The 10,774-nt window shown below is 47.0% G+C and overlaps 1 protein-coding gene across 1 annotated transcript in view; it reads left to right on the top strand.

Moving 5' to 3' along the window:
• The window catches only part of LOC109915178 (unconventional myosin-VIIa-like), a 108,028-nt gene that overhangs the window by 96,487 nt on the left and 767 nt on the right, over positions 1-10,774 (top strand). Inside the window, exons 26-31 of the mRNA XM_048604142.1 lie at positions 880-1,107; positions 3,395-3,559; positions 7,229-7,346; positions 7,931-8,060; positions 9,451-9,620; positions 10,606-10,735. Of these exons, the coding sequence (XP_048460099.1) occupies positions 880-1,107; positions 3,395-3,559; positions 7,229-7,346; positions 7,931-8,060; positions 9,451-9,620; positions 10,606-10,735 (941 nt within the window). The remainder of the gene's footprint in view (positions 1-879; positions 1,108-3,394; positions 3,560-7,228; positions 7,347-7,930; positions 8,061-9,450; positions 9,621-10,605; positions 10,736-10,774) is intronic.

Genomic DNA, 10,774 nt, shown 5'->3' with positions numbered 1-10,774 from the left:
TGGATGAGCAGGGCGGGGGCGTGTGTGTGTGCGATGGATGAGCAGGGTGGGGGCAGGGGTGTGTGCGATGGATGAGCAGGGCGGGGGTGTGTGCGTGTGCGATGGATGAGCAGGGCGGGGGCGGGGGTGTGTGCGATGGATGAGCAGGGCGGGGGTGTGTGCGTGCAATGGATGAGCAGGGCGGGTGTGTGTGTGTGCGATGGATGAGCAGGATGGAGTTCGGAGATTACCACTTCCCCTTAGCCCCTTCCGTTGATGAATCATTGCTCCTCCATGTTGAACAATATTAGGAGGAATTCCTGACGATGGCAAGGGCACAAAACATACTCTGGGTGGGGGATTTCAATGTCCAACACCAAGAGTGGCTCAGCAGCAGCATTACTGATCGAGCTGGTTGGGTCCTAAAGGACATGGCTGCTAGACTGGGTCTGCGGCAGGTGGTGAGGGAACCAACAAGAGAGAAAAACATACTTGGCCTCATCTTTACCAATCCGCCAGCTGCAGATGCATCTAGCCATGACAGTATCAGTAAGAGTGACCATCGCACAGTCCTTGTGGAGACAAAGGCCCGCCTTCACTTTGAGACTAACTTCCATGAGAGTGTGCAGCAAATGGTGGTGGACAATGAACTGGAGGAGGAGGAGGCTTCACAAATATCCCCATCCTCAATGAGGGAAGAACCCAACACAACAGAGCAAAGGATAAGGCTGAAGCATTTGCAGCAACCTACAGCCAGAAGTGCCGAGTGGATGATCCATCTCAGCCTCCTCCAGTGATCCCCAATATTGTAGATACCCAGTCTTCAGCCAATTCAATTTGCTCCACGTGATATAGCTGTGGTGGTTGTCCAGCTTTCACCTCTTTCTGATCCTCTCCTAGGTCTCCTCTCTTGGGAGTGGCCATGAACACGTGCTGGATGCGATCTCCCTGTGTGAGCAGTATGTGAAGAGGCAAGGTGGGCACGAACGCCATGCACCATGGCACCTCCTTTATCGAAAAGAGATCTTCACTCCTTGGCACAACAGCAGTGAGGACCCCATCAGCACAGATCTCATCTACCAGCAGATCATCCGAGGGATCCAATTCGGGGAATATCACTGTGAGAAGGTGGGGAATCCAGTGGGATCTGTTTCACAAGTACTTATTGTTATGGCCTGTCCCCAGGTGAGGGGATATATTCTGGCCCCCTTCTTTTTTACCCAACCCCCTCAGCTGGCTCACTGTTTTATTCATTTGTGGGATGTGGGCATCATTGGCTGGGCCCAGCATTTATTGCCCGTTCCCTAGTTGCCCCTTGAGAAGGTGGTGGTGAGCTGCCTTCTTGAACCGCTGCAGTCCTCCTGTTGATCCACAATGCCCTTAGGGAGGGAATTCCAGGATCTTGGCCCAGCAACACCGAAGGAACGGCGATATATTTCCAAGTCAGGATGGTGAGTGGCTTGGAGGGGAACTAGCAGGGGGTGATGCCCTTGTCCCTCTATATAGAAGTGTTTGTGGATTTGGAAGGTGCTGATATTTGATATTTTCTGCAGTGCATCTTGTAGATAGTACACGCTGCTGCTACTGAGCGTTGGTGGTGGAGGGAGTGGATGTTTGTGGATGTAATGCCAATCAAGCGGGCTGCTTTGACCTGGAGGGTGTCAAGCTTCTTGAGTGTTGTTGGGGCTGTGCTCATCCAGGCAAGTGGGGAGTATTCCATCACATTCCTTGTAGATGGTGGACAAGCTCTGGGGAGTCAGGAGATGAGTTATTCACTTCAGTATTCCTAGCCTTTGGTCAAGAAAACCCCTGGGATGTTGATAGTGGGGGATTCAGTGATGGTAACATCATTGAATGTCAAGGAGTGATGGTTAGATTGTCCCTTATTGGTGATGGTCATAGCCTGGCATTTGTGTGGCGCGAATGCCACTTGCCACTTGTCAGCCCAAGCCTGGATATTGTCCAGATCTTGTTGCATGTGAACATGGAATGCTTCAGTATCTGAGGAGTCAGGAATGGTGCTGAACATTGTGCAATCATCGGCGAACATCCCCACTTCTGACCCTATGACGGAGGGAAGGTCATTGATGAAGCAGCTGAGAATGATTGGGCCTAGGACACTACCCTGAGGAACTCCTGTAGAGACGTCCTGGAGCTGAGATGACTGACCCCCAATGACCACAACTTTCTACCTTTGTGACAGGCATGACTGCAACCAGCAGAAAGTTGGCTCCTTGATACCCATTGATTCTAGTTTTGAAAGGAATCCCCTTCTTTATGGATACCTTTCTCCCAGACCCAAATGACATCATGGTTTATAAGGAGCAAATGTAACCAGGCTTTATTGAATTAACTGAAGAGTGAGTTTATTACATGCACAGCACAGGAACACATAGTCATGGAACATGTATAAGAAGTAATAAAAGTCTTTGAGTAGATTGTGAAGAGTTAGTAATAGAACATTAACACCACTACATTGGATGATACCACTCTTAGTTGAGAAGTTGATTTGGAGATTCTTGCCTTCATTAGATTTCTCTTCCCACTGAGTCTGGTTGGCAGTAACTCAGAGTGAGGCATTTCTCTTTGTTAACTGCAGTGCAGGGGTGTTTAAAGGCTGTTCCCAAGCTGTATCTTTCATAGTCCATTAGACCATACACTAGCCCATCAGGCTAGTAGCACATGCACAGATCTGTAGTCCTTGTTGATTTTTTAACACCTTTTTGTGTCTATCCCAGAAAGGTAAAATACCAACATGTCTACAGGCCATGGCTTCCTGCTGAGAGAGAGTGGGTATTCAACATCTTGTTATCTCTTCCTTTGGTCTATTTGTTTGGAGTTTCCTTGTGCTGCATGGGTGTTGGAGACCAATTCTTTTCAGAATTTCTTTTCTCCTTCTCACTCCCATCAGGTTTCTCATTCTTGCTGATACAGATGGGTCTCTTGTGCTAGGCCTTCAGGGAGCATTCTTCAATTATGATTCTATAGGCCGTGAGCGTCTGCAAGATATTCGACTGTGGAGGCCATCACAACAGAGCCCATTCCAAAGGAGATCACTTTTCCACTACTCCCCTTTTTTGGCTATATTTAACTTTGGAAACTTGGGAAATGGAGTCTTGACCTTTGGGAAAGTGGGTCTTTGTGTTTGGGAAATGCAGACCCCCAAAGACTGGGAAACATGGTCCTGGAGTCTGGGAAGCGCAGCACTGAAATCGGGGAAATGCAATCTGGAAGTCTGGGAAACGCGGTCCCAAAGTTAGGATAATACATTCCTGAAATTTGGGAAACATGGTCTGGAGTTCTGGGGAAGGTGGGACTGATGTCACATGGCGAGACTGTTTTGGGTTGATCATGGTCTGTTCAGAGTGGGGTATTTCCCAAGTGGGGTAATATGCTGTCCCTATGAATCCAACAGGAGGAAGAGCTGGTGGAAATTGCTGCTAAACATTACTGCATGAAATTTGGAGCAAGTTCTGACCCTAATAAAGCCCTGGAAGTCGTCAATGACTGTATCCCTGAAAAACTCCGCAAGGACAAACCCCCTGAGAAATGGTGCCAGCTGATCACAGGAAAAGTCAAGGTATGTGAGCCACTCCATTGGCCAAACTGTGTGAGTGAAGTCCAGGGAGACAACAGGGGGATTGCTAAACAGCGAAAAGTTACAGATTGCCGTCGAGATTAACCCCATCTCAATGACTGGTGCTGTCATTGTGAGCTATTGGAGGTCAGTCCTCCTAGCCTCAGCACTCTCCCTGGCCAGGGGATGTGGAAGGACCGAAAGGTCAAGCCCTCTGAATGGTCAGGTCAAAGGTCACACACATTCCTTCCCACTGACCCTTTCACTCTGGAAGGGACAGGCTCCAGGTAAGAGGCAAAAAACTATTGTTCCAGTCAAGTAGCACCTTAGCTGAGCTTCAACGTGTTCCACAAATAATCAAAATGTGCTACGCTCCGAATCCCAGTCACAGAAGAGGCCCTTCAGCCCATCAAGTCTACACTGACAATAACTACCACCAAAGTTATACTAATCACAATTTCCTGCCACTTGTCCCATATCCTTGAATATGATCATATTTAAGTGCTCGTCCAAATGTACTTTTTTAAAGGTGTGTCGACCAATCAGGATGAGGCCCAGAGAATCTATTTGTGATATTTGATCCCATTTTGGGAGCAGAGGCCTTTGTGCAGCACACACGTGGCACATCAGCTCACTGCTCTTGTCCTGGTGGAACGGTGATGCTCGAGGTCCTGATATATCGGGGAGTAATCATTCCATATCTATCCTTGCAAGCTCCTTCAGAAACCTATGATCAGAATCTTAATGAGATCAGCACAGACCCAACTTACTCAACCTCACATCATAAGAAAACACATTCATCCCAGAAACCAATTGAGTGAACCTTCACTCTACTACCTCCAGTGCAGGTATAACCTTCCTTAAACATGGAAGCCAAAACTGTGCACACTATTCTAGGTGTGGTCTCAACCAAGTCCTGAAAGATTGTACCAAGACTTATTTATTCCTATACTCCAACCCCTTTGCAATAAAGGGCAGCATGCCATTTGTCTTCCTAACTTCTTGCTGTATCTAATAGTTAACACTGTGTTCCTTGTTTGAGTACACCTAAGTCCCTCAGAACAGTGATGTGTGCCTGCCTTTTTCTGTTTTTCCATTCTTATGACCAAAGTGAATCACTTCACACTTCCCTACATTATAGATCGTCTGCCACTTTGATGTCTACTTATTTCGCCTTTTCATATCTCTTTGGAATCTCTTTGTGTCCTCCTCACAGCTTACATTCCCACTCAGCTCTATATCACCAGTAAATGTGGTCATTAATATTGATGACAAATAGCTGAGGCTAACCCTCTGCCCATTCTATTACATAACCCCAACCTGGCACAAGCCTTCCTCTTGCATATCAACCTGTTGTTTACACCTTACCCACGGATCCTGTATTGAATGGGCCAACTTATTCACCCTGCTAGTTGCATCCTCAAAGAAAGCTCTAATGAATTTGTTAAACAGGATTTCCCTTTCACAATACCACATTGATTTGTCCTCATCATACTGTGGCATTCTAAATGTGTTGCCGAGACTTCCTAAGTAATAGATTCTAACACTTATCTCACTAACAGATATTTGGCCTAAGATTCCCTGTCACTCTCTCTTGCTCCTCGTTTGAATAATGGGGATACATTTGCCAAGCTCAAAGTCTCCGGGACTAGTCCAGAACCTAAGAAATTTTAGTAAAAAATCCTAGCAAATTCATCCACTACCTCCGCAGCTACGTCCTTTAGAACCGCTGGATGAAAACCAAGTTTCACACAACTTGTTTCGAATTAGACAGCGAAAGATGTTCAGAGATTTACAGGTGTTTATTGTAAATCTGTAGTTTAACACAAACATCAGTTTCCCTTCGAGATCCTTTTATTATCCAGAAGCCAGCTCCCCACTGGCGAAGAACACAGCTCTATTCTTATTCATAAAATAAAATAAATTATCAATGACCAAAAGGGAGAAACAGAAAGGTCAAAATCTCATCAGAGGGGGAAGTGACAGACCCCAGCCCATTGCAGTGCCTGTCTGTCTAGAAGGATAACAGTGTGATACAGTGTGCTCCCTCTCTAAGGACACCCGGGTATTGATGTCGCTGTGAAAGGGGGGCAGTCGGCTGGGAGTTACAAACCCCCCTCCAGAGCACTGCTGCCTACACCTGTCAATGGTTACTTTAGCCATGTTCGTGAGGACCTGCCTCTCCCTAAACTGGGTGACCGAGGATCAGGAAAGTGTGGGACTTATGTGCAAATAAAAGAACAATAAAAAGAGGAGTGCAAACATCTTAACAACTGGGATGTAAAGGATCCTTGGGCCCGACAGTTGGTCTGGGAGTCCCATAAACCACTACAAGTTGCAGTTGTAAGGGACTGCTGCATGTAACACCCTCCAGCCCAGGTCACCAATGGTGAATCCACTCTGTTTTTAATAAATGGAGCCACCAGCTAATTACCAAATCGACACGGTTAATGATATAATCACCAGGGGTTGCACATTCATGACTAAATCAAAACCGGGTAAACAAAGGAGGGGGACCACTTTAAAATGGTGTTGGTAGGTGGAGCGGGATAGATAATGCTCTCCAGACTCTGTGGGGCACACTTCACTATAAATATTTTGAGGATACTAGTGGAGACTGTGTGTTCTGTCTCTGGGCACAGACATAACCACAAAGAACCCAGCTCTTTCTCTCTTTAACAAAAAAAATGAACCCATTAACAGCCCACTAGAGGCACAGTAACATAAGCCACAATTTACCTGCCCCCATACCTCCTCCCTCACCCCCATCCCAGGCCCCAAGAAGACTTTCCACATCAAGCAGATGTTCACCTGCACATCTGCCAATGTGGTATACTGCATCCGCTGTACCCGGTGTGGCTTCCTCTACATCGGGGAAACCAAGCGGAGACTCGGGGACCGCTTTGCAGAACACCTACGCTCGGTTCGCAACAAACAACTGCACCTCCCAGTCGCGAACCATTTCAACTCCCCCTCCCATTCCTCAGACGACATGTCCATCCTGGGCCTCCTGCAGTGCCACAACGATGCCACCCGAAGGTTGCAGGAACAGCAACTCATATTCCGCTTGGGAACCCTGCAGCCCAATGGTATCAATGTGGATTTCACAAGTTTCAAAATCTCCCCTCCCCCCACCGCATCCCAAAACCAGTCCAACTCGTCCCTGCCTCCCTAACCTGTTCTTCCTCCCACCTATCCCCTCCTCCCACCCCAAGCCGCACCTCCATCTCCTACCGACCAACCTCATCCCGCCCCCTTGACCTGTCCGTCCTCCCTGGACTGACCTATCCCCTTCCTAACTCCCTACCTACACTCACCTTTCCTGGCCCCATCCCCGCCTCTTCGACCTGTTTGTTTCCTCTCCACCTATCCTCTCCTCTATCCCTCTTCTATCCGCCTCCCACTCTCTCCCTATTTATTTCAAAACCCCCTTCCCCTCCCCCTTTTCTGATGAAGGGTCTAGGCCCGAAACGTCAGCCTCTCTGCTCCTATGATGCTGCTTGGCCTGCTGTGTTCATCCAGCCCTGCACCTTGTTGTCTAGAAAATTCCTGGGTGTTTTGCTGGGGTAATAACGTCCTCAGCCTGATATGAACGAAGGATTACCTGCTGGATTAGCTGTCACTTTAAGACAGTCCCACTCAATCTTTATTGATGTGTGTGTTTTGTTCAAGGATTTGTTTGTCAGCGAGAAGCCCGATGCTCTCAATCTGAAAGAACATCTTGTCGATTTTGCTCGGATGAAATGGTCTCATATGTTCTCCAAGTTTTTTGAAGCTGCAATATTTTCAGGTACTGAGTGCAAGTGGGTTTGTACGTGTGTGTACGTGTCCTTGTCTGTGGTGTGTGTATTTCTGTGTGTGTGCATGTGTCTGTATGTGTTTGTGTGTGTGCACATGTTTCTCTGCATGTGTACATATGTCTGTGTGTGTCTGTATGTGTGTGTGTCTGTGTGTGTATGTGTCTGTGTCTCTGTGTGTGTGTGTGTGTGTGTGTGTGTATTGTGTCTATGTGTGTGTGTGTGTGTGTGTCTGTGTGTGTATGTTGTATGTTGTGCATGCATGGGCAGGTAGGAATAAAGAGTGCTCCGATGTTTCTGCCCTGAATCACCAACTGTCTGAAGATATTTAAGGATAGCATCAAACTGAATTGTGATGCCCCCCTCAGTCAATCAACACTGCTGTGTTTCACCGTTGAGGCCCACACAAAGCAAGCGGGGAGGAGGGTGGAGAGGTTACTAGAGCTGTTGTTTGGGGTGTTGGCTGTGGAGAAAGTGAGGAATATTGCAGGACAGTGAAATTGAAGAAAGCTCAGGGCCTGCCTCCTGTCAGTGGGAGGATTGAGGTCTCTGTGCAGTGACTCCTGCTGTTTTCCAGGGCCCATTTTACCAAAAAACCTGCTGGTGTTGGTGGCGGTGAACAGCGTCGGCATCAGCTTTGTGGACAAGAGCGAGAAAATCCTTTTGAAATGGTCGTACGCCGAAATTACTGGAATAAACACCAACAGGTAGGTGAGCGGTCAGTGGGTGTTTGTGTCCTGCTCGCTTCAGCCCATTCAATTGCTGTGAATCTCCACGTCGCTATATTGTAGAGCCTCCTTCTCTTTCAATCCCTCTCTGCTGTGCACTGCACTCAACTCCCAGCGGTAACGTCCCCAACCACCAAAACCCGAAACCCCGCAATCCCTCTGCAATCTCTCCTCGCAATCCCTGCTCCTCAATTGCAGTGAGAGTCTGGGCTGAGATGGTAGCATCAGTCGGACTTGGTGGGCCAGCCATAAGTTAACATGTGCCACAGAAACAGGCAAGCGCCACCATTAGTGAGATGGTGCTGTTGTAGTCACGTGACTCAATCATCTCACGACCCAGACTAATGCTCTGGGGACCTTGGCATCTGGTGGCATTTCAATTTCATTAATTAGTGGATTTAGAATTGAAAGCCAATCTAATGGTGACCATGAAATTGTCACTAGGCAGTAGTGGTACTATCGCTGGATTATTAACGCCTGGTAATGTTCTGGGGACTTGGGTTCAAATCCCACTGTGCCAGGTGGTCAACTTTGAATGCAATAAAAATCTAGAATTAAAGGTCTAACGATGACCATGAAACCATTGTCAAATGTCATCAAAACCCATGTAATGTTTCTTAGGGAAGGAAATCTACTGTCCTTACCCGGTCTGGCCTACACGTGACTCTAGACCAATAGCAATTTGGTCGATTCTTAACTGCCCTCTGAAATGGTCCAAACCAGCCACTCAGTTCAAGGGCAGATGGGCCTGGGTGACAGATTCAATGATGCCCATATTCCACAAAATAATGTTAATTTTAAAAAGACTCAGTTGAACCCTGTAGCCAGGTCAAAGGGTTTGAGAGCTATCAGGCCCTGTTGAAGAAGCCAGGTGGTGGATTCTGAGCGGATGGAGGTTGGTTTTTGGAAACTCGATTGAGATGATGGCAAGTTGGATGAGTATGTCATGACATGTTGCAGAGAGCAAGGCAGTGGTCAGAGTCTGAAGGGAGCTGGCTGCAAGTATATAGAGATTAGGGAGCAGAATGGAGATGGAACTGAACATTGAGGGGAGGTTGGCAAACATGGTGCCAAGATGGCTTAGTCTGGTTGACCACGAAGTGGGCTAGAAACAAGGTGGAAGGAACATCCGAGGCTTTATTGTGGTAATATATCAACGGAGTGAGCGCTGATTGAGAAATTCCTGCTTATCATCCGAACATCTGAGCATAGCATTCAGGAATGGGAGTAGCCCATTCAGACCCTTGAGCCTGTTCTGCCCCATTCAATCAGATCATGGCTGAATGGGAGCTGGTTTGTGTACTATCAGGCAGATTGTCCTTTGATGTTTGCATTCATTCTGCCTGCTGATGTGTGCTGTCCACTACAGGGCTTCAAAGCTGTACGGCCAGAGCGTGACAGTGACCACCCTGCAGGGCCAGGAATACACACTGACCAGCAGGCATGCTGCTGAAATAGCTGACCTGATTGTTCTGTTTCTGAATGGCCTGAAGAGGAGGTCGGAGTATGCGATTGCATTACACAGCAGCTCCAGGCAAGGTACGGGAGGTCACTGTCCATGTGTGTTCTCCTCACTCAGACTTCTACAGTCACATATCTTCAATCAGTAATATTTCCCCATTCACCGGGTCTGCCATTAGCAAATTTGCTTCTCCCTCAAAACACACCGTACACCTTTTTGCCTGCTGTGAGTTCATTCTTTGCTTACTTGAGGTCTTTGAGAAAATAAACGCCAGGAAAACGCACTGTTTTGGAGTCAATGGTCACACATGTGCCTCACATGGTTGCTGTTTGCATTGATAAGATTTTCAAGGAATGGACAATTACAAAGGCTGATGGTCCTGAACTCCTGCCTCTGCACGTTCCCCCCTCCCTTACCTGCCTCACTCACAACCCATACTCTCCTGTCCATCGATACTGACCAAATCAGATGACCCAACCCCAAGAGGTGTGAGATCTTCTGCAAAGAATTCAGGTCATGTTCGCCCTCCCTGATGCATTGCATTGTCTGTCGTTCCTCCTCCAGCTCATAACCTTTGAGTCAAAGTTGCTTGAACTTCAAACACTTGCTGCAAATGTTTGCTATGGGTCAAACTGGCATCCAGAAACTCCCACACGCTGCAGTTGTGACACATCAACTGTCCTGCCATCCTCATGTATTCAGTATTGTACTTAATTTCATATTTAGTTATGTTTTTTATACATTTGATTAACCTTTCCACCAGTTTTAAAACTTAGGTGCTTACAGATGCTCACCAAATAACTCATTTCTTCTCCTGTAGCACAGTAAGACTCCATGTCCATTACAATCTCTAGAATCTAAATCAGTCTCTATTGTTATCACTGTAAACTTGCATAACTTCCATTCTAGTCTCTATAATCTAAATCAGTCTCTTCCAGCCTTTATTATCTAACTGTACCTCTATTACAGTCTGTTTGATATAACTATAATATGTGTATAATATAACGCACAGCGTGAGCCTCCAGTGCAACGTTTAATTTGCCACTCACTCTCCCATTCCAGTTGATCCTATATTCCTCAAATATGAGAAGGGTGATTTGATAAAATTGGTGAGAGATAAGGAAATCACTGAAGACAACGGTTGGATTCAAGGACAGAATGAATGCAGTGGGAAGACGGGGAGTCTGCCCCTGTATTCCGTTTATATCATTCCTACCCTTGTGAAGCCTTC

The sequence above is a fragment of the Rhincodon typus genome, chromosome 13 (genome assembly GCF_021869965.1).
Source record: "Rhincodon typus isolate 14 chromosome 13, sRhiTyp1.1, whole genome shotgun sequence".
Classification (NCBI taxonomy): Eukaryota; Metazoa; Chordata; class Chondrichthyes; order Orectolobiformes; family Rhincodontidae; genus Rhincodon; species Rhincodon typus.
This window is presented reverse-complemented; position numbering and strand designations above follow the sequence as displayed.